Source organism: Drosophila obscura, unplaced genomic scaffold (genome assembly GCF_018151105.1).
Source record: "Drosophila obscura isolate BZ-5 IFL unplaced genomic scaffold, ASM1815110v1 contig_192, whole genome shotgun sequence".
In the NCBI taxonomy this organism is placed as follows: domain Eukaryota; kingdom Metazoa; phylum Arthropoda; class Insecta; order Diptera; family Drosophilidae; genus Drosophila; species Drosophila obscura.
The window spans coordinates 3,750,253-3,777,841 of NW_024542781.1; the positions used below are offsets into that span (position 1 = coordinate 3,750,253).

At 45.4% G+C, this 27,589-nt stretch overlaps 1 protein-coding gene across 2 annotated transcripts; it reads left to right on the top strand.

Moving 5' to 3' along the window:
* Nucleotides 1-206: 206 nt before the first annotated feature.
* Nucleotides 207-27,203, top strand: LOC111065600 (octopamine receptor Oamb). 2 transcript variants are annotated; one of them, XM_022353837.2, is made up of 6 exons: nt 207-586; nt 8,339-8,793; nt 14,263-14,554; nt 14,638-14,874; nt 16,415-16,916; nt 25,291-27,203. In XM_022353837.2, exons 3-6 carry the CDS (start codon nt 14,303-14,305, stop codon nt 26,211-26,213), a joined length of 1,914 nt encoding a protein of 637 aa, XP_022209529.2. In that variant the 5' UTR covers nt 207-586; nt 8,339-8,793; nt 14,263-14,302; the 3' UTR covers nt 26,214-27,203. The 2 variants fall into 2 exon arrangements, with proteins under 2 accessions (XP_022209529.2, XP_022209530.2); XM_022353838.2 differs by lacking the exon at nt 25,291-27,203 and adding an exon at nt 22,411-24,888.
* Nucleotides 27,204-27,589: the final 386 nt, after the last annotated feature.

Sequence of the window (27,589 nt, forward strand, 5' to 3'; positions counted from 1 at the left end):
ATCTGTTTATAGATGCACCCAAACATGATGTCAGCCAGGCCAGCCAGAGATCAAACTACGAGTATTTCGTTCGCTGTCGAGCTGTTTCTGGTTGTCTGGGGCTGACAGCAAATAATTGTTTTGTTGGCCACAATCTTGCTCAACAAATAAAACATATTTCCATCAAATTCTAGCGCAAACAAACTATTAATTTTGTGAGCACAGAATGTGGAATAGAACATGGCGAATTTAGTCAAAATGCGTGCAATTATTCAACGCCTGACAACCAATTAATTGGCAAAAGAGTGCGGCAGGCAGGCAGGCAGCCAGCAGTGAGAACGGGAGAGCCGGAGCGCCGGAGCGAACTCACACAGCTCGAGGCAACAAGTCGAGAAGCCCACAAAAAGTTAGGCGCAACTGTCGAGCCGGTTAACGCCTCCCAAGTGCATCAACAAACAGCAAACAGAGCGGCAGTGCCGGCAGAGTTAGAGGCAGCGGCCACAAAAACTTGACCGATTTTTAAATCAATTCGGTGACGGCCGTGTCGCTAATCTCGCCCAGAGAGCCCCATTCACAATCGCCATCCAAATCGCGATGATTTATGCAGGTGAGTCTCTCCTAGCTAAACGCACCTACATAAGTACATCCTCCTATGTGTGTTTGCATGTAAATACATGCATTTACAATTACTGGGTAGTGGGCATGCAAGGGTGTAATGTTTTTGTGAAGATGTCTGTGCACAGGCGAAAAGAAGATTTTTTTTATGTTTTTCTCCGTAAATGAATTTATTTTTTTGTAAGTCTTAAAATTAAAGCAGCTTAAACTTAACCCTTGAGCCGGAAAAATTGCGAATTGGATAAATATTGGCTGAATATTTCAATGAGTTTTGGGGTTCCATATTCAGAGCATCGGGTACAGCAGCGTACAGCACTCTTTTCTTGCCACAGTTGATGGTTGGTTGCTGTTGTTGTTGCTGCCGCTGGCGCCGTTTAGCTATGTAAATGCGTGGAACGGCGGATCGAATCGGATGCGGTTGTGGATGGAGTTTTTGGCTGGATAGGCGAGACTATTAGAAATCAGTTTAAGTGCCCAAACGGAACGGGCTATCCACAGACTCAGTTAATTACAAACCCATATCAATCAGCCATGAGGCTCGCAACGTAATTAGCAGACGAGGGCAGGGGACTGGGTCGGGGGGAGTCGTGTGGCACACAAATTACAAAGAAAAACGAAAAATACAAAATACAATTGTCAAGTGTTTTGTGCATTTATGCGGGTTTTTCTGTCTAAAGCCAGAGCCAGAGCCGCAGCACGTGCCCGTCCGGTTTGGTTAGAGACTGTGTTTATACACTTTCAGTGGCCTAATTAACTAAATTGGCTGCCCTGTTGACAATGGAAACCAAAGTGTGACCGGCTGTCCCGCCACTCATCCCGGCAACAGATTCGTCCTTCTTCCTTTTGTTATCCCGAGTGTGAAGCTTAACAGACACAATGAGCCGCTGACAGGTGAAATGGGGGCAAACAATGGAAGTTGTTTTGACAGGCCACACAAAGGCCCGGCCCGGCACGGCCCAGAGCCCGGACCAAAAGGAATATCCAATAAAACGGACAGATGGGTTGGCAGTTGAACAGAATGGAATTTCAATCTTCACCGACCGAGAGGTGAACTGGGGGTTTTTTCTAATTTATTAAAATTTAAATTAGGAATGATCCAAGCGCTGTGCTTTAATTTGGAGACACTCCAACGCTCAAGCTGCGCCTAAAGTCACGATTTTTCGACATAAATTAACCAGAACTCAATCCAAAACTGATTCACAAGAGTTTCCTCTATTGATGTGGAAACTTTAAGTATACCCATGAAACCTCTGCTTTCTATATTTTCCCCTGGGCATCTACGTTAAATTTCCCATAAACGAATCGCCTTGAGTAACTCTAACATAATTTTGTGTTATGTGCAGCCCTCTGTGAAGGCATTCAAATTGCTTCCTAGTTTAAAAGAAAGCAGAAAACAGAAACAACAAAGGCGAGGCAGCCTACGTGCATAAGCCACCGAAACCTGAGATTCTTTCGCCCAGGCGAACACAAAAGAGCGTCAGCATAGAATTGTGCAACACCCAAAGCAAACACCCAAAGCAGTCTTGCCACTGGGCGAGGCAGTGAGTGCCAGGCCGGCAGGAGGGCAGGGAGAGAGTGGGGTAAGCAAACCCACACGTACATCGAAACGAAACAAACCAGTTGAAATATATTAATGGGGCGGGAATGAAATTGTTTTAGGTGTTTGCTGTTGCTGCTCGGAGTGTGTTGGCATTAAACTTGGCATTAAATAACAATAACCCAGCAATAAAATGGGTTGGGGGCACCCTGGCGGGTAATGTTCTGAACAGGAGCAACGCAACGCAACGCAACCCTTTCACTTTTACTTTCAGTGTCGCTCTCGTTTTTCTTTTCAATGTGTGCCTGGCGGAGGAGCCCTCCGCTGGGCTCTTTTCGCCTCGATTTCGTGCCACTTTGCCGCTTTGCAGCCTTATTTCAAAGTTGTCACCTTACGACCCGCTTCCACGAGCGGCACTCATATGCGCAAGTGTGCTCATGTAGCAAAACAGACAAAGGGCGCCCGGAAACAAAGGAGCGAAAACTTCATTGCGTATACGACGCGTGAGCAGAAAAGTTGCCTCCGAAAGTCTCGTCTCGCAAAGAGGTCTCCCTGGGTGCTATGTCTGCTCAATGTATTTGGCACTTGTCGAGCACTTTTATAGCTACGCCAGATTTATTTTTTATTTTTGTATACCTTTGGATGATGATTTTCTTTCACTGCTTACGCGGGTGAGGGGCAATGAAATTTTCCATAGAAATATCTCGTAAAAGTTTTGATTGACACGCAGTGGCCTGCAAATTAACAGCTCATTCCGATGCAGCCACAAAGTGGATGCCAAATGAAGCATGAGGAGACAACGACCATCGGACAACGACCAACGGGCAACGGACAACGGACAACGGCCAAGAGCCAGTGGCAACTGGAACGGAAATGAGTTCCACTGCTCGTGGCGAGCTTAGCTCTTGAAAAATCACCTAATTCATTTAAATAAGCACCAGAATGTCAGAGCCAAAGGCGAAGTGAACGGACTCCATTTGCCAAAAAGGACGTTGCCGTCTCGAGAAGTCTGCAGTCAGTCGCCTTGGCTTTTATCTGCAGAAGTCGGATACCAAACGAGGCGAGGAGTCGACAAACTAATTTAAAAATCCACTTGCTAAGCGTTTCCCACCTCCATGGTCCATCGACCGGGGGAGACCACTCTGGGGCCACTCTGGGGACTGGGGACTGCGGACTGGGGTCTAGGCTGGGGATATTTATTTTTTCATTTCTTGCCTTTTATGATGATTTTGCACTGCGTGGCAATAGTAGAGCAAACATTTTAGCCCCCAAGTGTTTAAATATAAAACGGAAATGAGCTTTACTCTGGGTCCTGCTCAACTTTGCCCTGTCCCGCTCTTCCTTCTGGCCGAAACGTGCCCAATGAACTGAAGCCATGAACTCTCCCAGCACTTGTCCGTATACCATTCTACGTATACCGTTTCGCCTGCACAAGTGTCTTTCTCCCTCTCTGTGAGTGAGTGTGCGAGAGTGTATATGGAAATGCTAATTAATGACTGAAACTTTCTTTGCCAGACACTTTTGAATTAATTGCTCACCTACACAAGTAATTCCATTTCATTTGCCTTGCCCGTTGCCGTTTTTGCAATTTTTATTGCCTCTTCCAGGCCAACAGAGAGCAAGAGTCATCCGATATTCAAGCGAATTGCCAGACACGAGCCATGTTTGGGATGCCTGCGACCTGTCCCCGTACCCGTCCCCGTCCCCGTCCCTGGCCACACCCAGGCAAACGATGAAATTGCATTCTATCAGACGATAAAAAATATGCATTTGCATCGAATGCAAAATAAACACACGAAAAAAAAACACACACAAGTACATTTGTAGGTATATCCGACGGATATGTAAAAGAAAAGCAATTTATGGATTTGATTTCAATTGTTTTGTCATTTTGATTGGCAGCCTGAATTGGCAGCACAACTCATCCATTTGGCAGGTTTGCAAATGTTTTGTGTTGCGTTTAGTCTATTTTCGAAGTCAAATGTCGGGATTGTGTGCCCCGCTTGTCTCTGTTGCCAGAATCAGCATCCAGTTGGATGCGATGCGATGTTAAATTTGTCATCAGTGAACTTTTGCCCTCCCTGCCCCGTGTTGACAATGGGAATCGAATGAATTGAAAATCGAATTCGTTTCGTTTCCTGGTTGTGTGGCAGTATGTGTGTGAGTGTGTGTGTGCGACTGTAATTAATCTAATTTGCCGTTTGCCTTTCTGGGAAGCATCTGGGCCTGTGGCCCGATACGTGCGTGTGGCTAAAAGCCAAAACCAAAACCAAACTCAGAGCCAGAACCAGAACCAGAGCAAATCTGTGCAACAGTCGAGCAGTGAATGAATGGTGGCTTGAGGTTATTCATGCATTCATTATAGCGACATTCATTAGTTAATTGATCAGCCGTGTCGGAATGCGAAAACCATTCATTCATTCATTCTTTCAACAACTTTTCCCCGAAATTTAAAAATGGAAAACATTTTTGCAGCACTTTTTACGACAGCACCAAATCTAAACACAAATTATTTCGCCACAAAAAACAGCAAAAAAAACAAACACAAATTCTGAAAAACTTAAAAAAAAACATAGAACAAAACATAATACGACACGGACATAGACAGAGATAGAGACAGAGATAGAGACAGAGACAGTAGCATGAAAGGAAAAGCGGCTGTGTGTGCGAACAGAATGGGGAAAAGTGCCCAAAGCGTTTTCACAGTCAATTTTCTATGTAAAGCCAAAGACAAGACAACGCCTGCCAGTGTGTGTGTGTGTGCATAGTGAAAAGGGTTGGTTATGGTTGGGTGTTTAGTGTAAATTTTTATATTTTGTTGAGCATGGCACATAAATTCTTTTGTTAGTTCTGGGAGAAGGCCATAGGAACGAGCCCAAGCTCTTTCACTCTCTCTCTCTCTCTCTCTATATTTCCATCTCACTCTGTCTTCTCTGGGTGTGTTTATGTGTGGGTATTTGTGTACATTTAGAACAGGAATGAGCATAAAAGCCATTAAACACACACACATACGCACAGTTAAAGTAGTTCTAGGCTGAATGAACCCTTAACGTAAGGGTCTCGTCTCCATGCGATCGTAGAAGAACTGGACTGACACACGGCCCGAAAGAAATAACTTTCAAACAGCCTTTAATGAAGAAGTTGTCAACCATTTACACAGTCAAATGTAAATTCTATTTACATATTCAGTCAACTTGCCGTTCTCGTCTCCAAAAATTTCCTCTTAAATACAAAAATTAATTCTCTATAAAAGGCAATCTGTAAATTTTGAATCACAAAGTCAATTAATTATCCCATTTTGGCTACCATTAATTGGGATTTATATACGAGTACGAGTACATTTGTTCATCAAGATTAACAATAATGATATTTAACCATCATAAACTATTCATACTGTAAACAACTGGGAGCGAGCCACCCGGGTACAGGTGTTTTTCCTAGCTGCACGGGTTTACCTTAGCAGCAACAACACGATGAAAATGAAATGAAAAAAAAGGAGGAAAAACAAACACAAACAAGTACACAAATGAATGTGAAGAGTGCGAAAGGCGAGTAAGGCGAAGGGAGCGGAGCGGATGTAAATGTAATGACACTTAAGTGGCCCTGAATCTCAATCCCGATTTCTTTGCAGTCGAGTGATTTGGACTTGTTAACAACACAACCCACTTGGCCACCTCGTTGATGACGTATAGAGGTATACTTATGTATATATAGTTTTTGTTTCTGTGGCAACTGTCTTTCCGGGGATGAGGCTCTCCGGCTGAATTCCTTTATAGCCATTCAGGGGCTACCTTTGAACGGGCTAAATAATTTATAGAATTTTAGCTTGGGCTAATATTTGGGGTCGAGAAATATTAAATTCATATTTAATGGCTCTTCAAGTGATTTATTTTTGGAAAGTGCTGTTAAGAAAAAATATAACTGAAATTTATTCCTGGAATCTATTGTTAACTTTGGGTCTTTTCGTGGGTCTCTTGCCCAAATAAATTCATATTTTTATCGTCGGAAATTTCTTTAATGAAATTCACATTAATTGCATTGTATTTTCCTCGCACAATCCCTCATTATTTACCTAAGCCGCACAATCCTTTTGACTTGCATAAGCAGTCATGAATTAAAGCCAGACATGATGTCTGTTTGCCCCGTGGTTCGTAGTACCAAGAAATGAGAAACTTTTCCGGCGTATTCGACACACACATCTAATTAGGTGGAGCCGCCATCATTTGCCGGGGCAGCGAATTGTGTATGCAGCGCACAGTTACGGGTATATCCATCTAATTTGCTGGAAGTCGCTCATTTCCGACTAAAGAGGAAAATGGCTGCACATGACATGACATCCCTCTGCAGTTTCCCAGCCACAGTGACAGACCCAGTTACAGTCGCAGTCGCTGTTTCAGCCCTGGAGCCTTTGAGTTAATTTAATTTAGCATATATAAATGAGACCAGTGCACTATGAGGACGATGTTCTCTTGGCAGAGTGCATTATGTCACAATGGCAGACACAAGTGTTCGTTAATGCGTAGCCAGCAAGAGCATTATTATGCAAATGCTTCTCAAATATTTATACATATATTTGTGCTATTTGATGTAGTAGCTTTAGGACATGGATAGATATGGAGATGGAGATGGAGAGAGAGCGGGCACAGCTCACAGGCAAAATGAATCAATGCTACGTACATATGTATACCGTGCCGGACAGCCATAAGGCAAATATGCATATATTTATTAATAGGTGTCCACTCTAGATTGTCCTGGGAGTGGCTGATGGCTGATGGCTGATGGCTTTCTAAATGAATAAGAATTAGCCAGGCCTACAGGCAACGAATTCTGAATGTCATTAAATACAAATTATGGTTATTAGCCGATTTCGGGTGAAGGCAAGGGCAGGCAGGCAGGCCCTGACAATGATTTGACCTTCTTAGGGGCAGAACGCGCCAAAAATTTAAATGACGCATTCGGACTGTGCGGGATCTATATTCATATTCGGTACATAAGTGGCGCCTGACGAGGATGATTTTGGATATTTTGAGGCACGTGGCCTCATTATAATATTCCCATTATAAATGCGTGAACGCGTTAGGACCTTTCCGACTGGGTCGTCGTGCCTATGACTTATTCAATGTTTACCGCGTTGACAGCCAGTCTGGTCCCCGCTTTAGGCCACGGTCAAGGGACACGCTCAAGTTATTAAACATTGATTACCTATCGATTCATCCACTGCTATATGTAGTACGGTGTCTGTCTGCCTGTGTGTCTGTGTGTGCAGAGACTTGGAATGGAAATGGAAAAGTAAAAGGTGCCAGCAAATGCAAATTACGTGTGAAAATGCAATTTCTCATCTCACCACAGTTGTGGCCACGCAGTTTGACATTTCATTTTCGGTTCCTGTCCCAACCCAGCTGGGGAAGCCGATGTCAAGCTGCCTGGAGGAGTGACAGGCCGTGAAATGAGCGAAGGGCAAATAAAAGGGGAATAAATTGGAAGGAAGGGCCCATGCTGCAGTGAGCCTTTCATCAGCGAAAGGAGAATGGAAAATTCTTTAAGGTTTGACAAACTTTTAAATGCATTTTCAATGCAAAGAAAAACTGCCCCTGCTGCTACTGCTGCCACTGCCACAGCCACAGCCACTGCCACTGCGATACTCAATCAAAATCGAGTTATTTGTCAGTTTTCCCCCTGGAACTTGTTTATTTATTCTCCGCATAACTTTTCCATCGAATGCAAAACTTTGGGGCTACCTACCTACACAATCTGTTCAGTCACTGCAGAAACTTTCCGGGCAGGCAATTAGTAAATTCTGATGGCTTTTGTCATCTCACAGCTGAAAAATGGAAGAGAAAAACAATTGGATTTATTGATTGTCATCTAGGAGTCGCTTAACAAAGTATCTGCTCTCCCTTTCCCCCGAAAACCCTCGAGTTCTCTGTATTGTTGCTGACAATTCAATATTTTATGTTCCATAGGTTTTTGGGGCCAAGTAAGTTTCCTCAACGTGACATCTCCAGAGTAAATTTACTGACAACTCTCTTGTTACGAGCAGCTGACAGCAAAGCAATTGACACACACTCCCACATGGTGGAAATGAATGAAAAATTGAGTATACGCCACGTTGTTAGGAACAATTTGACAGCCTTACAATCTATTTACAATCTATATTTGCCAGCCCTTAACTCCACTCTTTTTCACTGGCCCTCTCTCTATTTTCAGCTTATTTGGAAAATTCCGTCAGAATTCCGGAGCATATATATTCACGACATATACATATTTGATATGTAAACCACGAATCGTGTAAACAAAAGAGTAAACATTGCACAAGCCGACGATATTGGAGAGCTCCACACCGTCTGACTTGACTATTTGGGGGCGTGCGTATTGACATTGACCCACCGGGACGGTGTGCCACACAAATTCGCTGTTCTGGATGGAGACAGCGTGCGGGTGCCGTGGCCCACGAGACGAGAACGGATCAGCTGGAGCAGCGGCATCGGCAGCGGCAGCGAGACCAGCCTCGACATCGGCTTTGGCTAGCGGTTGTCAAGTACAGGCCCAGGCCCATGCCCAATATCAACCACAGCCGGCACGACAACAACATGGCCATAAGGGAACAGCAACGAACAAACTGTAATTCATGGTTACAAGAACCCAACAAACTGCTGCTATTGGTGAGTGATTCAACAGGGATTGAGGTGGCCAAGGCACTACTTTCAGGCGTTAACAAGAGTTCTAGCTTAAGGAACTCGGAACGTGCTTATCCAGATTCGGTCTGATTTCTCTTTCAACTTTGGACCAACTGCAATCAATCAAAAACAATTTGAATGCGACTCTATTTGCCCTAAGGACTCGTCGGGAATGCCAAGCATGTCGCGCACAATTAGTCAAGCCTGATGGTGAAGTTGTGCTGTGTGTTAAAAATTTAGTTGGCAACATTTCCTGTTATTATTTCCGCTGCGCGTTTCCGTTGTGGCACTGTGGCACGCACGTTCTGCACGGCAGGGGGACAAGGGGCCGGGTACCACATAGGGTTCTGTACAAGTGAACTGTGCCCAAGGAACTGTGCGATCGGGGCCGGGGAAGTAGGTTCGTGTTGTAGCAGAAGTTGCAGTGGCAGGGGCAGTGGGGGAAGTAGGCACGTCCTATGTCTGTTGATGCTCCACAGATGTCAGTTGCACATTTGGCCACTGGTAAATTTGTCCCCCGTGCTCTTTTCTGTATCTGTGTGAATGCTGCAATCAACTTTGACATGTTGATGCGTGTGTGTGCGCCCGACATTGATTATCCTGTAGATGTTCTGTCTGTCAGGCTGTTTGCGCTGCAGCAGCAGCAGCATCAGCATCAGAGTTTTGTGTGACGCTTAGTGGAGTTACCGACGGGCAATAAATCCACTGACTAAATCTACATGGCACTTGTGGGCGGCAGCGTTAGTCGAGGCATCAACACATGACTCTGTCACTTTAATGCTCCGCTGAAAGATGCTCGTAAAGTTGGCACACACATCGTATTTTGAGCTGCGTCTCGTAAAACGACCATTACATACAAATTCAGCGAAGGGAAGTGAGGAAGCGACAGATAGATACGTAGAATGGGATCTGTTCCCTGTTAATGGCCCAACTACTTAGCCATAGCAGGCAGCTAAGCCATTAATTCAATTTTAATTACTTAAAGCAATTTACATCATAAATCAGTAATTCAATTGAGGCCAGCGAAGCACAGGCATCGCCAAGACAAACTCCTGCCCTGGATATCCTTGAAGGGGAGTTCCCAGCAAAGCCACTCAGATATCACTTCAACAATTCTTGAATTCCAAATCTATAGACAAGGCCTGCAAAACTCATCGAGAGGCTTTAGGCTGTCATTTGCATTCGGTTTTCAGCAACGCAACCTAATACGAACTCTTAATTGTGCTCGTAGATGGGATTTGACAGCAGAAAGGAAGGCTTAAGTGATTTGCAGAGGACAACAAACTCCTTATGCCAGACGACGATAGTTTTAAACGTTAAAGTTCAACTGCGGCCCAACCACTTTTCGCATTTGTAAACGTAATTGGGGATTTCTCTGGGCGTTCTCTACAACAATTTTGGGCACCATTCGCTCCCAATTATCAGAATGAAATTAAAAGTTTTTGCGGCAACTGTCGACAGGCGAATTGCAGTTGGCAGAAATCAGCAAGCCGCAAAATTGTTTTATCTGCGTGGGGTCTGTGTATAATGGTCCACTTCCCCTTCTGCGGCCGCCGCCGGAAAATGTTGCGTATTTGGCGTTTTAATTCTCTTCCAACTCATTCGGCGCCGAAACTACGGGCCTGGCTAATTGCTGGAAACTGGATTTTAGCCACAAATGTTGTGGCATAGTTGGTCGGAACGTAACGGAACGGAAATGTTTCCATTTATGCAGTTATTGAATTCTTTTTTGACTACCCTTTGCCACAAGCAGATTCAATTAGGATAAATCATTAAAATGCATTTTCCCTGGTTCAGAAGCCAGATTTAATTTAATAACTCAAAATGTGGAAATCATTTTGTGTGTGTTTAAAGGATTAGAAATATTTGAATTTTATTTCTTCATATACTCTCTAATATTGCTCCAGGAAAAATGTACGACTCTTTATCGGATTATTAACTCTCACTTAAAACCTGATTCTGGCATTATACGGTAGCTTAATACAATGTTTGCAATGTAACTGGCACTTGACAATCCTTTGGTCTTGCTTTTTTCCTTTTTTCTCTCCCTTGTGTAATATCCCATGAAATCAAATTTTCAGCAATTCCTTCGGCGCATTTCTTTTCTCTCTCCATTCCCATTTCCGCTCTACTCGTGTGCAACAAATCAAATTCAGGCGCTCCTCCTTGGAGCAGAAAATTAAATGAAATTATACAATTTTACCTCTGTTCTTGGCGAATGCATGCTGCATCTCAAATATATTTTTCTGCAACAATGGAATTTCGTGCTTAATTTTTATGCACTGCGCTTTCACAGTGCTCTGTACTAAATAAATATGGGCGATTTTGCTGACATTGCAATTAGGACATAAAAGAAGGTAAATTTGTGGGTCAATGGGGCATCACTGGTGCATTCACGCCTCACTCTAATGGAAAACCTTAATTATTCTTCGTGGCCTGTCTTCGTTGAGTGCCTGGCGGGTCTCTCTCTCTGTCGACTTTACGTGTTAAGTGTCCATTAGTTGTGTCAATACCATCCACCCAGCTTTTCTTTCCTCTCCTGGTCGGTTGTGTGTCAAAAAAAGTAGAAATTTCCCAATCAATTGGGACTAAAACAAACGCTCCCAAAACTCTGACACACGGAAACCTCAATTGGAGAGTTTCGATTGAGTGCAACGAAAGGGCTGGTCGGAGTGTTTTATGCTTGAGAACATCACATTTTACTTAAATCTGAACATTGACATAACGACATAAAGCATAATTCAAGGAGAGGAGTCCTTTAAAGTCATTTGAAATTTATGCCGCCATAAATATGATTACTGAAAATGTTATTCATTATTTTTTTTAACGCCATTTGACAATTAATTTCCATCTAAAGAACTCTGTTAACTTTTTAATGCTGAGGTAATTAAATTTAATTTGCTTCAAAGCTGCACCACCTCTCGCCTCGCATACATTAAATGCGCGGCTTTTTTATGTCATCGTCAACTAGGCGTATGCGTAACGGAACAAGAGACGAAGGCTTGCCACCGGCTGGGCTGGTTGGCACGGCAATACCCTTACCAGGATTCCCAAATCAACTGGTTTTACCGATCCAATTACACGTATTTTGTTGTTGTGTGTGTGTGAAGGTAATATAAAACAGCTGATTCTGTGCTCTCTTCTCCAAATATGAAATTTACATTATTGAACTCTTCAGAACTCTTCATTCACTGCAGGTACACTAGATACTCGTGCACGCTTTTAAAGAGTATACTCAAGTGAAGAGAGGCGCGCAACCGACGTGTGGGTAGTGGGTAAAAAGCTTTTACAACTCGCTTTAAATGTCAATTATTTATTACACTCGGCAACTTAATGCTGGCAAAATTCAGCCTGCAACTCAATTTGGGCATTTCCCATTATTAGCTGCCACAAAGCGAATTTTGGCATGCAAATTTCGTATGAGAACAGAATGCCGTGGACTAGGGGCGAGTAAGAGTGCCTTTCTCCGGCAAGGAGCTTGAAGCGTGAATGCCTTTTAAACTTTGTAGCCGTGGAACAGCATTTTGGCTCTGCTCGGCCCTGCCACTCGGCTCGACCCATGTATATTGTTTGTCATGTGAGTAATTTATGCGAGTTCAGTACACGCATTCCCTGTCCCTGATTGGCTACCAGTTACCAGCAACCAGCTACCAGCCACAGCTCCGGGCCTGGCCCTTCCAAGTGTTGGGAATATTCCGTTCAGCCCACACTGTGAAATTTCTCTGAATTTCAGAGGAAAAGCAACAGCAGGACAGGCCCGTCCTTCGCCAAGGTCTGGGCTCTTAGAGGATTAAATTACTCATATGGATGTTGCCTTGAACTTAAACTGTAATCAATGCCTTTTCCAGGTCTCTGAGTAATTTATAAATCGATACGACTCTCCTATACATACTGTTTGCTGTCTTTGACTTTGGCTTTTTAGTTGGGTTCGTTCCCATGGTTGTCCCCTTTGTTGTGGTCGCCAGAGGCTCACTTCCGCTCTGCAACTCTTCAACTCCCCCGCCCCGAGTAGCAACCTTTTACATAGATCTTTACACAACAAGATTACCTTGCCAGAACAGGTGTTCATTAGCACAGCCACAGCACCATCCAGTTCCATTGGGGGAACGTGCCAAAAGGTTCGCACAATCAACCGCCATATATTGTAGTTAGATCGGGCTTAAAGAAACGTATACTTTAATCGATTTGTTGCGTGTTCTGAATATCGCATACCCGACAATTATTCCCCAAAAATCGCGACAGGGGATGGCCTGGGTTGGCTGTGTGCGTGCCAGGCAGTCGGTAGAGCCATTAAAGTCAAAAATAATTTCAAATATTGATTAGTAGCCAAATTGTGCGCACCCAAGGAAGGGAATGGCGCAGCGAGTTGGCTTTATGGCAGTTGATTGCTTGTTTAGCTGGATTTGTAGTTTATCGAGTAATATGTTCGTATGTTCGATGGCTTGATGGCCGGCCTCCCTCACTCGCTCTTACTCTCACTCTCACTCTCAGTAGAGAGTCGTGCATTGTGTGGCATAGCAATTGAAATGCAGCCGACGATGATGCCGATTCGCATGCCAATTCATTCATAAATTGACTCGACGTGAACACATTCAATATACCCAGTACAGTGAACGACCGCAATTAATTATGGCAATTAAATTGCAATGCGCGTCTGCCGGCTGAATACCAAGTGGGCAGGGAATGGAAAAGCTCTCGGCCCGAGGGGAGTTCAGCCCTGGTCAGCTCTACTCGTGTTTCCGGCCACATTTAATTTTCAATTATTTGCACAGGTCAGCTCTGGATAACATCCAGAGATGGCTTATGCCGTCTTACAAAACAATTAAGCAAATATGCCAGCAGGCATTCTGTTCCTGCTCCTCTTCTCCCTCTCCCTCTCCTCTGCTCCCACTCCGTATTCTCTTTCGTCTGTAATTTTACATTTAATTTTTTTTCATTTTGGTTGATGGAGATTTTCCGATTTTCCCTTCTGTGGAAAAGTTTATTTGCCTGCCGGCGCTCACAAAAGTTGAAAATAACAGAACAGCGAGCCACTGGAACCGAGTGCCTTTCTGCTAATTAGAAGTACAACTACTGCAATATGTTGCAAAGTAGGTAATTGCTTAGTTTTGAATTCTGTACAGGTTTCTATGTGAGGATCCCAATGATTGTCAACCGATTTGTATCTTCGGGCTCTGCGGTGCAACTCTCCACCCCAGCTACGATTACGAGTTCTGAGAATAGGGGCAGAGTTCGGGTTGTAGCAGCTAATTTAGAGCCCACGCACATTTTGTTTTTCCTTGGGGTAAACACTGGCAACATTCTTTCTTTTTTTTTGTGGTATTTATAGACCGGAGTTCCTTAATAAATTAATTAGGCACGCGAGGGCCGGCTGCCCCTGACAGGTTGTGGCAGGTAGCCGTCAGTCGAGTTGGTATCTTTCCGTTGGTAACCTTTCTGGTCGGTGGATTGCAGGTGGTGAACACGGATATACACCCATCTCAATAGTACCGCCATGAATGAGACAGAGTGCGAGGATCTCATCAAATCTGTGAAATGGACGGAACCAGCCAATCTGATCTCCCTGGCCATACTCGAGTTCATCAACGTTCTGGTCATTGGTGGCAACTGCCTTGTGATTGCCGCCGTCTTCTGTTCGAACAAGTTGCGCAGTGTCACCAACTTCTTCATCGTTAATTTGGCTGTGGCCGATCTACTGGTGGGTCTAGCGGTGCTGCCCTTTTCCGCCACCTGGGAGGTGTTCAAGGTGAATATACCATAAACCTTTAGCCTGTAATAAATAAACCTATATTTTTGCACCCTTTTTTAATGGTTTCCTTCGGCGCACAGGTCTGGATATTCGGCGATGTGTGGTGTCGCATTTGGCTGGCCGTAGATGTCTGGATGTGCACCGCCTCGATTCTGAATCTGTGTGCCATATCCCTGGATCGGTATGTGGCGGTCACGCGACCCGTCACCTACCCAAGCATCATGTCAACGAAGAAGGCCAAGTCCTTAATCGCCGGCATTTGGGTACTCTCATTTGTTATTTGCTTTCCGCCCCTTGTTGGCTGGAAGGATCAAAAGGTGAGTGTCGACTTTAGACTGCCGACTGCTACACAAGCCCACACAAGTCCACCCAAGGCCCAAGCCACCCACAACTGACCCACAGCTGACCCAATCCGATAAATTAACGAGTGAAACGCGGTTTGTCTCTGCCAAAAAGTGAGAGGGAGAAAGGAAAACAAAATTGAAAGTCCGTAAACTGTTTTCAGCACGCCCAATCCTCATAAAGAACAAAGCGAAGCCCGCTGCTAGAAGTTTTTCGGGGCCCCAAACTGTCTGGCCTACATGGGGGCGGACTGTCATTGACACCATTACGGGTGGAAGTTGTTGCCAAACCGCAACGACAACGGCAACGACAACCTCGTGCTAAAGACTGCAATCTGGCTCATTTGTGCCAAAATTACCGTAAAACAAGACACGAGTTTGTCCCTTTTGTTGGCCTGCCATTGGATGGGCCGTCTTCTAATTTCTGACTACATTCCCGTCTCCATTTTTGCAACGTTTTTGGCACCCATGCATGCCACACTCTCTCTTACGCAACGGCAATGATAATGATGTGTTTGTTATACATATGTAGGCATGTACATGTCCCAAACAGAGGAAACAGTACGGCAGTGGGGGCAGTCGGAGACGGAGCACAATTTATGAGCACCCTGTCAGTGGGTAATCAGATCAGCGAAGATAGCCAGCTCTTGGTCCGGCTCCAGTTTATGGCCCTGCCTTTTGGTTCAGTTTATTTTGGGCCTACATTGTTTTAGGCTAATGCCTAACGAAGACATTCAGCTGGAAACTGATGCATGATATACGGTCTGGCCAGACATATTAATCTTGAGGTGCTCGTGCTCGTGCTGTGCTCCCTGGCTACGGCCGGTGGCTTCACTTCATCCCATTGGACCTTGGTAATGGTGGATGGGATGGATGCTTTAACCGCATAGCTGCACACACATGAAAATGTATCCTCCGAGGGATAGGAAAAGAATTCGAGCGCACAGTCGACTCAATTCATGGCTGCCGCAGCTGAATGCAATTGAATGCAGTTGAATGCGCCCCGTTTGAATGAATGGCGTTCTGTTTGCTTCCTGCATGGACCTTTTGGAGCCATCGATTATTATTATACTGCCATATACTACGGTACTCGTTCTCCCCTCTCCATATGCTCAATTCAATTTCGATTCAGCTGCAGCAGGCGGCAAGAAGGATGGGCACAACATGGGGCAACATGTTTTCACATATTCCCCCCATATTGCCAGCGGCATTCAGTTCAGTTCAGTTCGGTTCGGTTCGGCTCGGTTCGGCCAGGGAGCTTGGCTTTGTTACAACGCCGAGATGTATGCTACCTTTCGTGTAATATTTATGCACAACACGTCCCCGAGTATATTTCGCAATACGAGTATGTATAGTCCGCCCCGCTTTAAGTTGCATTTTTATTGGCTTCTTAGCACAGTGTGCTACAGGACAGAGTGAACAGGGTGCCAGCGCGAGCACAGAATTTTAATGGACTACTCTCTGAAACCCTCCAAATATCAAGTGTCATAACTGGGTGTGCCCTTTCTCGTTCCAGGCCGTTGAACAGCCGACCTATTCGCGGGGAAACTATACGCTTTTCTATGCCACCACGATGTCAAGCACAGAGGAGGGGCAACTAGAGTTAGATAGCATTAAGGAACAGGGCGAGCTGGAGAGCTCCGCCCACATTAGCAATGGCAACGCCTACAATCCCTACGATCCCGACTTTGCGCCCATCGATGGCTCCGCCGAGATACGGATTGCCGCCATGACCACGAGCAGCAGCACCACCACAAGTACCACATCATCCCCCAGTCTATCCTCCACCGAAATGGAACAGGATCTGACGAGCGCGCCGCCGCAGAACAGAGTCCAGACAACGCCGGGCAGCTGCCCCTGGAAGTGTGAGCTGACCAACGATCGCGGCTACGTACTGTACTCAGCCCTCGGATCGTTCTACATACCCATGTTCGTGATGCTCTTCTTCTACTGGCGCATCTACCGGGCCGCGGTGCGCACCACGCGGGCCATCAACCAGGGCTTCAAGACCACCAAGGGTAAGTTGAATCCGAATCCGAATCCGGATCCGAATGCGATCCGAAAGCAGTCACCCGTAGCTAACAGACTCCACCAGCTCTCATTTGGACACAGTTTGTTTGAATCTTTCAATTGTCACCCACGATTTGTCCTAACTTGTGCGTAGCTTAGCCACTCATTTCAACCCATTACTCGTACTCGTACCCGTACCCGTACTCGTACTCGTATGTTCGATACTCGTAAGTAACGTAATCACGTAGATAGTTCATTTTATTCAGCTTAATATCGATTGCTAAACAGTTTCAAATCTCTCAACGTGTAGACAATAGTGTGACGTCCCGTTTGTCCCATTTTATGTTGGTTACCAAAAAAACAGACAAACAAAAAGTAAAGTGTACACATTCACACTGAACACTACAGACATTCTCACAGACACATTCACAGACACCTCAGTGCCGTCGTCCCTGCCAGATTCAGTACGGATGTATCTGTAGGTACTCCCTCCGAAACCCATAAATTTTCAGCCAAGCAAATAACAATTCTACGTGTACGTGTAGTGTATGTGTGTGTGTGTATGTTCTCGCCCCGTTTAACGAATACTTTTATGAGGAACTGTATAAATTGACAAAAGCAAAAAGTGTACAACTAAATTTACATACACATATAAACGTATAAATAACTACTCATACACAGCGCCCACAGTCCCACAGACACGTTCACATACAGATACACCACTCGTACATACACACGTGCATTTATTGTCGGCATTTTGTTTTTGTGCTCACAACATAAATAAACATGATAAATAACATGGAAATGAGTAAATATATAAATAAATACACATACATATGCATATAGACATAGTCAAAGCATAGACCCCGAAGCAAGCCAACAGAAAACACACACACAAAAAATCAACCCCTAGAGCCGATTGGCAATATCTGATTTAAATATATGTAAGCGAGCGACAAGCGAATAAAATCCCCCATAAAACCCCAGCAACAATTTTAATTCTGTATAAATTGGATTAACTGTAAAACCCTGTAACTGAAATCCCCCTGACATCAAGTGAATGTCATCGAAAATTAACATTGGGCTAATGCTAAGTGCCTCATAAAATAATATTAGTTTAGTCTACCCATGTAAGTAACCACGAATCTCAACTTAAATCTGTGAATAATCTCCTAAGAACCTCTCAACATCCCTCTCGTTACTCCACAGAGCCCCACATGAAGTCATCAAATCATTAAAGTTTCCCATTTCGTTATCCCAAACCACTTTAAAGTAATCCTAGCACTACGTATATCAATCATATGCTCAAGGGAGAAGTCACGCATTATAATTAGCATTATTTCCAGTGATGAGCAAAAACCATACAAAAAAAAAACCCCCAATGGGTGCTGAGAGAACCCAACACATCAAACAAATCGGCTTAGATGCTCGTAAAAAGGCAGCCTGGATTAAATGAAAAAAAAATTCAGCCATTAGAGCAGGGCCAGGGCTTCCTGGAATACGAATACGTATGTACATACATTTGTACATATGTACGTAAATGGTAGACATGAAAGAAGCTCGAAATGGAAGACAAGAGCCCCTGTTGCTGTCTTTGCAAATTGCTGTTTTCTTGGGGTTTTGTCATTTTAGGCCTCGTTGTTCTTCTGACATCCCATCGAACTGTTTGCTGGCGATAATCCTGCCAAACATATTCCGTTTGAAGTTGAAGCTGCTGCTGTTGTGGGGCACCCAATAAACTGTCATTAAATGTTTATTTTAATACGAGTATATGGCGCATTTCTTGCACATTACTGGGCCTGGGTCGGGGCTGGGGCCGGGGACGCGGGACGCAGCGCACTTTCTTCCGCCTGATCAGCTCATTGGGCACAACTCTAGTTTATTTCCCTTTAGTCCCTCCACAAAGCGCTGGCAAGCCAAGCGCACGCATTTGGCGATAATCTGCAGTTCCCGAAACAGCCGGGCCAGGCTAACTAGCCAACCCACCTAACGAACGGGGGACTGACCCGCTGACTTCATAACGAAAATCAATAGCCGACCTTCGTGCACGTTTCTCTTGGAAGTCAATGTTCCTGCTAATTGATTGGCTCTCCCAGACGCCTGTGTTCCTGTAACCATCCCAAACTTCCGGAATTAGCTGCATGCCCGATTCAAATGATTCATGAATAAGTCATGGGCATAAACATAGTTCAACCAACAATTTCACACATTTTCAGCATTAATATGCCTTACTTCATTAATTATAATTATTAGTAATTTTCTTCCTACTGCTACTACAGCCCTATGTGCTGAAACTAAAATAAAAGCTGTTAGTGCTATTTTAGTATAGATTTTCAAGGGGAATCTCCCTTCTGTCTTTTTGTCGTTTGTTGCCCTTCAAGTCCCTGGGGATTTCTTGAGTTGAGACAGCACTTAAAATGTGATGGCTTATTTTGAGGCAGAGACTGACCTGACGCCATATTGAACCCAAGTTGATCCTCTTTCTAACGACAAAAATAAGAGCAGCTAGTAAGGCACGCCGACTTTTATATACACGAACTTGATGTTAGACGACAAGGCACTGGACGTGTCATTTAGTTGGGCCGTAAGCATCCATAAAGGATTGGGAGCTAGCTACATATAGCATGATAAGAGGCCCGATTTTGATATTTCTGAAACTATACGTCTGATACATTTTTGACCAATCGTTCTGACCGTTTGCGACAAATTATTAAGGGAGACTCTGTGCAAAATAGAAATACCCTCTTCAAGGGTACACAAATGCATTTCGGGGCCAGCTTCTTGAGCTTCTACGAGTACTGCTGATGCCAGCATGCCTGCTAGTGCCTTGTGGGACTGAGCTGTTTTTGTTTTGCAACTGTCGCGTCGTTAGTTGGCGCCATTTTTGAGCACAGAGCTCAGATTTGCCAGCAACAAGAGCATGTTCGTACTCACGCTCTCACACCCTCACACCCACTTACTGACACAGTCAAAAAATCAGCGTGTGGCAGAATTGAAATATGCTTTGTCTACACTCAGTCGTACACATACTGCTGTAAGCCAACACATCGACACACACACACACAGTGCTATAGTTCTCTGTGCAGGGGCCACTTGTCCGTGCGTGTCTTGCCGCAACGTTCCCGGCAGAACGCAACGGAAAGAGTCAAAAAACCTTCCGTGACACAATGCGGGTGTTGCTGATGCTTTTTGCTCACCAGCAAAGAAGGATTCCCCACCTCTCACCATTGCCCAACGCCCATCCATCCCACACGCCTTTTTAGTGGCTTTTGAAGGTAATCAAGTTTCAAGTTCAAAAACTTGCCGAGGTTCATGGTGTCGACTGTCGACTGTCGACCACTACAATGTGCCCGATGCCAGAGCCAGAGCCAGAGCCAGAGCCTGGCTCGGTCGGTGGGTCGATTGGGTTCTGTTATTGTTAGGGTTTAGAAATTTTAGAAGTGTGGCCCTGGCCCTGTGTCAAGAGCAGAACGGAACAAGAGGAACTTTCGTGAGAGCTGCCCGTGGCAGTGGCAGTGGCAGTAGCTGCAGCTCGCCTTGACTTGCAGCCGCGGCGAGCCATCGTTCAAAGGTCAAAAGCATATGACAATCAGACCCACACTCGTGCAGGTCCACAAGAGGTTTCGCGGAATAATTGTTCACGCTAATTACTCTCTGCCGCTCATTAAAAATATGAAACTATTTATTAAATGACCTTTAGCTAAATGACAGATAATCGTAGTGTACGCCCACATGAATGTGTTGACTGAATTACAAATGTCAAATTAATGCCTGAAGGCAGGCACATAGACAAAGCATTTCAATCAAAGGGAAATTGAGACTCACAGGTACGACCATGTGGGAGTACGCCCAGGCATACGAGTATCTGCACCTTACTCGTACTCATGCTCGTACTCGTCCTGTGTGTAGGTGCAGGGATAAACCTACATAAGCAGAAAACAAAAGTAATATACATTTATTTAAATCAACAACGCCCCAGGATGTGGCACATCCACAGGCATATCCATGGACACAGTCCGGGCCAACAGAGGACTAGAGACCGTTTGCTCGGATTGCGCTTTCATATCTGGCTGTATTTACATACATTAGGATAGAGCGGTTTTTTTTTTTTTTTATATTTTCCTTATGTGTATACAAATTGTTTGTTTAACTTTCATTTTTTGAGGGCATATACATACATACATGCATACTCGTATGTATTTATGTATGAATACATGAAAGGAATCAATAGTGTATACTTTTTTATGTACAGTCTCCACACATATGCTGGACTTCTTGTTTGCTATCCTCGGCCTCAGCTTCAGCCACTCGTTTGCTTCGTTTGCTTATATTCATGGGCAACACACAATTTTGTTTCAATAAGTTTAATGGAGTTTATGCAAATTGAAATGTTGCACGTCCCGCATTAAATTAAGATAATACTGAGCGAGGCACTCTGTTGTTTAAACAAAGAATACTCCTGGAACTAAAGCTGGCAATCAGTCCGGAATTATCAATAAATGAAAAGCCTCTCGTAATTGTATTCGGGTAAATTTAATACTAAATTATATCTGATGCTTCTCTGTGCCACCAAGGGTGCATTCATTATCCATGTCGTTTCAGTCGGACTCATTTCGTATCCCTGTATAATTTGTAGAGCCCTTTTTAATGACCCTTCCTGCTCGATGACCCCCGACTAATAAATAAAATTAGACCCAACAAACCCTTCCCTCGGGCTCAACAAATATGTACTATGTACCCCCTCAATGCCAACACGTACCAAAGAACAAAAAACTCCCCAAAAGGAAACCGAACCACATATAAATAAACCCAAACAAATTAACAAAGTTTTTTATAGCAATTAATTACTGTGGATACTCGTATTTGAAAACAAAAGAGAACCAAAATACATTTAATGAATTGCAATATTTGTACTACATTTTTGCTACATATTACTAGATTTTTATAATGGAATGAGACCCTCCTTTTCTCTATAAATATATCTGTATTGATGAACGTAGAACAAACCTTATTACATACATATATATACATATACTTACTACTCAATTAAGTTACTCCACCGTACATATGTATCTCTATTTTAATGTAACAGTTTGTAGTTAGTTATCCGCTCTCTGTGAAGTGTCAGTCTCCAACAATTTTAACCATTCAACCGTTTATTCAAGAAGAAATGTTTCTTGCATCTCTAAATATTTATGCGAATGTATCTAACTCAGTTCACAACCACAACACACCACCACCACCACCACCACAACTACAACCACAAAACAGCAAACAAAAGCAACAGTTCAGTTCGTTCATTCAACTTATATTACACTCGTACTACCACATGTCCATGTACCATACAAACTGAATGTTTTACTCCGTGTTAATTTTACACCCCCGGGATACACCCGAAACACCAAACTACCAAACTATAATACTACTCCTTCACGTGTGGTCATCGCGAAAGACATTATTCGTTTCGACTCCCGAAAAACTCCCTCCACTCACTAATTGCAGGCAGTCCCCGTGAGTCGGGTAACAATCGCGTCGACGAGTCACAGCTGATACTGCGGATACACCGGGGACGTCCCTGCAGCACACCACAGCGCACCCCGCTCTCCGTGCACTCGATGTCCTCGACCCTGAGCGTGAACAGCAACGGAGGCGGCGGAGGAGCTGGCGAGGATCACCATCAGTCCGCCTCGCAGATGGGCACGCCCAAGCGAGCCACCTCGATGCGTGTCAGTCGCCAGCGACCCGAGAAGGTGGCCATCAAGGTGTCCTTCCCCTCGTCCGAGAACGTCCTGGAATCACAGAGAACGTCAGGCCAGCAGCCTCCACACTCCCCCACCCCACACTTTGCGGTCATCAGCAGCTCCAACGGGCGACGGGCCTCCTTCAAGACCAGCCTCTTCGACATTGGGGAAACGACCTTCAATCTGGACACCACGGCCCAGACGGCCACGGATTTGGAGAGCGGTCACGCAGCTGCTTCGACGGCAGCCAAGAAGCGGGCGGGCAAGCGCAGCGCAAAGTTCCAGGTGAAGCGCTTCCGCATGGAAACGAAGGCAGCCAAGACGCTGGCCATCATCGTGGGCGGCTTCATCGTCTGCTGGCTGCCCTTCTTCACGATGTATCTGATACGAGCCTTCTGCGAGAGCTGCATCCAGCCGACGGTCTTCTCGGTGCTCTTCTGGCTGGGCTACTGCAATTCGGCAATCAATCCCGTGATCTATGCGCTCTTCTCCCACGAGTTTCGCATCGCCTTCAAGCGCATCGTCTGCCGCTGCGTGTGCACGAGGAGTGGCTTCAGGGCCTCGGAGAACTTCCAGATGATCGCCGCCCGAGCTCTGATGGCTCCTGCCACATTCCACAAAACCATTTCCGGCTGCTCGGACGACGGCGATGCCGTGGACTTTAGCTGACTAATCGGCAGCTACGAGACGAGTCCGAGTCCGGGTCCGGGTCCGCTTCAGCGCACATCCTCGCTGCCCCAGGACTCCAGCGATGCGGTGCTGGGGGACGAGGGGTCTGGCAGCACGCGCCGAGTACGGCGCGGCGGCTTCTGCAAGGGACGCGTTCTCTGAAGGGGGCAATGCATTTCGACTTTTGATACTTTTCGACTCTTGTGAACGTCGCCAGTAGCAGTAATCCCAATCGGATATACACATAGATATACATATGTATGTATGTCCCGATCCCCGCCAGCATCCCACTATACAAATTGTCAGTATTCGCATTGAACGACGTTGTAACTGTATGGCAATAATTTTCATGTATTTACCTAGATCTAAGGCTATGTTAAACTACTTACTATACATATATAGTTACTCGTACAGATACAAACCTACATAACTACTCGTATAACAACTCGTATGAGGCACAAGATACAATTCACGATACACAAGATACAAGATACAAGCCGACTAGCCGTAAGCAGCCCATTATTGTTTTCAGTTCTGTTGTGTACATTTGTTAGGCGCAAGGACAAAAATCTCATCAAATTAGCTACATAAAAGATATACAGATATACTCGTATATATGTATGTGGATAAATGTGTATGTTTGTGTGTGTACAGCAGCTGTGTAAGTCAACTGCAGTTTCAATAAAAACGAGAGCAGAGAAAACAAATCGAAATAAATACAAATAAAGAATAAAAAAGCCAAAAAACAAAAACAAAAAAACAAGTGCCGACAACGAAATGACCAGAAATTGGCAAATACCAAATACCGGGTCAATCAAAGGTAGCGACAGCTTGTCTGTGAGGGAAGTGGCCTCAGGCCCACGACCAGAGACATTCCGAATCATCAAAAAATAAATGAAGTCTCCATACACCACACCAACGATGATATGCCCTCTCAACAATCCGACAATCCAACAATCAAGCTGCCATCTGTATGGGAATTTGCTGTAATTCTCCTGTCGGCATCGATTGGGCGACACACAAAAATTAATTATATTTTTAAGCGTACTCGAATATCCGTTCAAGTTTGATTCTTCATTCTACTGGCCTTTTTCTTGGGCAGTGTATAGAAATTTCATTCAACGCTTTCGTCTGCAGCACACATGAGTGGGCTGGTTCCCTTTGACCCATATGGTCTGGTGCTCTTCGACATCAATGATGCTCCGTCTTTTGCACTGGCCAGCATCAGCAGACGTTCAAGAGACCGTTATTAAATTGCTGAAAGAGTACTTCGCGGCATAAGCTGGCAGATGGGCCAAGGGCAAGAAGTGGGTTTAAAGCTATCGCTTGACAATAAATCAGCTTTTAATTCTTTAAGAGCCAAGGCAGGAGCAACCTCAGAAGCAGCAGGAGCAAGAGCATCCCAAGATTATTCATTACTTGTCGTGGGTCGAGTACTCGTAATGAAAATGTATTCAGCAGTTAAACGTGCGTATGAGTAATAAATGCAGAGCAAGCGATGGCTGAGCCATATGGCCAGGGTACTAGGGTTCACTAGGGGGGGAAAAGTGAGAGAGCGGTGATTATGCAAATGTGTGTGTGTGTGTGTGTTTGTGTTTGTGTGTGTGTGTTAATGAAATAAAGTTCGCTTTGAAAGCAGCTTAAAGGCGACTACAACTACACGCGTAGCCAGGATCGGGCAGGGGATTGAGTTGAGTGCTTGTCGCGTTTATGGGAAAACATTTGCATAATTACGCGTTTAATTTGCTAAAGTGCAGGCCGGATGGCTGGATGGCTGCCTGCTGCCCCTTTGGCAGAGCGCCAGGCCTGACGCCTGACACTCGACGCCCTCGACGCAGGACGTGACTCGTATGGGGGGCGTATGAGCGATATTCAATATGTGAGGCGGAAACAAGAAATACAACACCCCTTATGTTAAATTCATGCATACTGACATATATGTCTCCTTATCTATTCCCGTTTCCCCAAACAGGCTCCAAGGGCATCGGATCACGCTTCGAGGAGCAGCGCCTGACGCTTCGCATACATCGGGGAAGGGGCTCCAACCAGCACGACTCCATGCACAGCAACGGGAGCACACAGAGCACCACCACTACGCTGGGCACCCCCTCGCCAGAGCGGCTGTCCAAGTACGCCACGCGGCGCCTCCACCACCACCACGACAAAATAAAGATCTCCGTGTCGTATCCATCCACCGAGAACATCCACGAACTGACCCACGGAGACTCCGGCCGGGACAGGCGACCCTCCGGCAACGCCCTCTTCGCCGTGCACTACAACGGATCCAATGGACGCGACTCCACGGAGTCGCAGCTGTACAGGCAGCAGCATGGAGGTGGCAGCTCCTGCTACCTGCAGGTGGGCAAAGCCCTGCCAGAGCTGGGCAGGCGTCAGAGCAACACCAGCGAAGGAGGTGGCGGATCGGGACACTGCCGCCCGGCCAACAAGAAAATGGGTCGGCGGAACATCAAGGCTCAGGTGAAGCGCTTCCGCATGGAGACCAAGGCGGCCAAGACGCTGGCCATCATCGTGGGCATGTTCATCTTCTGCTGGTGCCCGTTCTTTACGATGTACATCATTCGGCCCTTCTGCCAGGACTGCGTCGACCCGCTGCTCTTCTCGGTGCTCTTCTGGCTGGGCTACTGCAATTCGGCGGTGAATCCCATGATCTACGCCCTGTTCTCCAAGGACTTCCGCTTCGCCTTCAAGCGCATCATCTGTCGCTGCTTCTGCTCGCGCCAGAGTGTATCGCTGAAGAGCTCCCGTCGCGGCTCCGACATGTCCGCCATCCGCATCCGGGCACGCACACCCAGCATCACGCCCAGCGCGGCGGCCCACAGCTTCGGCGATGAGAGCGAGCTGCACCACTCCGAGATGAGCAACGACCCCAGGTGACGTTCGTTTGGGCCCAGCTCAAGCTCGCAAAGCAGCTTGGGTGGGTTACGGAAGACGAGCCTCAAGGTGCCCGTCTACGAGATTTGCCATCCGCTGGTCATGGAGACTGCCTGCTACTCCTACGTGGAGCCCTCTGGGGACGCCTCAACCTCCGGAGGCAGCGGGCCGAAGCGGACCCAGTTGTAGCCACGAGAGCTGCTGGCGCTGCGTGGCCTGGGATCTGGTGCGGTTTCGAGGCCAGGGCAGCGACCAAGGCGCATGGTTCGCATCGAGTACAGCGATGCGAGGGTCTAAGCCAGAGACAGCAGAGCAACGGATAGCATAGCATAGCATATACATACGTGTTAGTTTTTATTTTCACCTCGAACTCCTCCCACTAGGTATGCTCCATGAAACACAACCTTTGACCCACAGCCTTCCTTTGACATCATTGGAGAGAGATTTGCGTCCGGATCAGGATTAGGTTGGGCATCGGGGGAGCTGCTGCAGCCTGCACATACTCAGTATACTGATACCCACCATTGTACATAGACATCGGACTTCCTGTGAATCCCTTATTGACTATACGTTAGCCTAAGACAGCCAAAGCGGCGATATGTTGTGTACATAGTTTAGCTAGGATATCGCTGTCATTTGAGAGTTGAACCTTTAAATTTCCGTATTTATAATACTCGTTAGCCAAGAAACCAACAAAACCAAATTGTTGCTGCAGGCAAATAAAACATTACCGTGCTAAAGACGTACCCCTAAGATGTACTCAGACAAAAACAAAATAAAGATAAAGATAAAGAACATAAATAGTCAAGTGTTAATGTTGTACTCTCAGCTCGAAGAGCTTACTCCGATAAATATCTATCATGTTTAGTGCAATAAACGAATCCTTGCATACCAAAATAATATACATACACACATACAGACTATATATGTATACCAATATACGATTCTCTCGTTAAACAAGTTTTGTGTGCTACAAATAAATGAAGTTTAATTTATTCGGCAACTTAAAGTGCGAGTATCTCTGTTTCGGGTGGGGCATTTTCTTCCCCCTACACGGGCATCGTTTTAATTAAGCGGAAGTACCTTCCTAGAGGCGGAGCAATGGCGCAACAAAGTCGCAGCCCCAGAGCTCTGGCAGAGGTGAGTGCGATAAAAGAGTTGCAGCATAAAGAAATTGCTAAGCTGCGCGTAACAAAGGCCAAATTAAAAGCTAAAATGCCTGAGGCACTTTCGCTAACTGAATTAAGGCCAGTAAATAGAGAAAGAAAAAGCCAGGAACATAACTGGAACGGAGCTTGGACGATAAGAATCAAGGGAGCGGGACAGAAAATTCTTTTCGAATGCCTCCACATAAAACAGACTACACGGAATGACTCAAG

Coding starts and splice junctions, on each gene's coding strand:
- LOC111065600 (XM_022353837.2), top strand. CDS start 14,303: ATGAATGAGACAGAGTGCGAGGATCTCATCAAATCTGTGAAATGGACG. Junction 14,875..16,414: donor TTGGCTGGAAGGATCAAAAG/GTGAGTGTCGAC, acceptor TTCTCGTTCCAG/GCCGTTGAACAGCCGACCTA. Junction 16,917..25,290: donor GGGCTTCAAGACCACCAAGG/GTAAGTTGAATC, acceptor TTCCCCAAACAG/GCTCCAAGGGCATCGGATCA.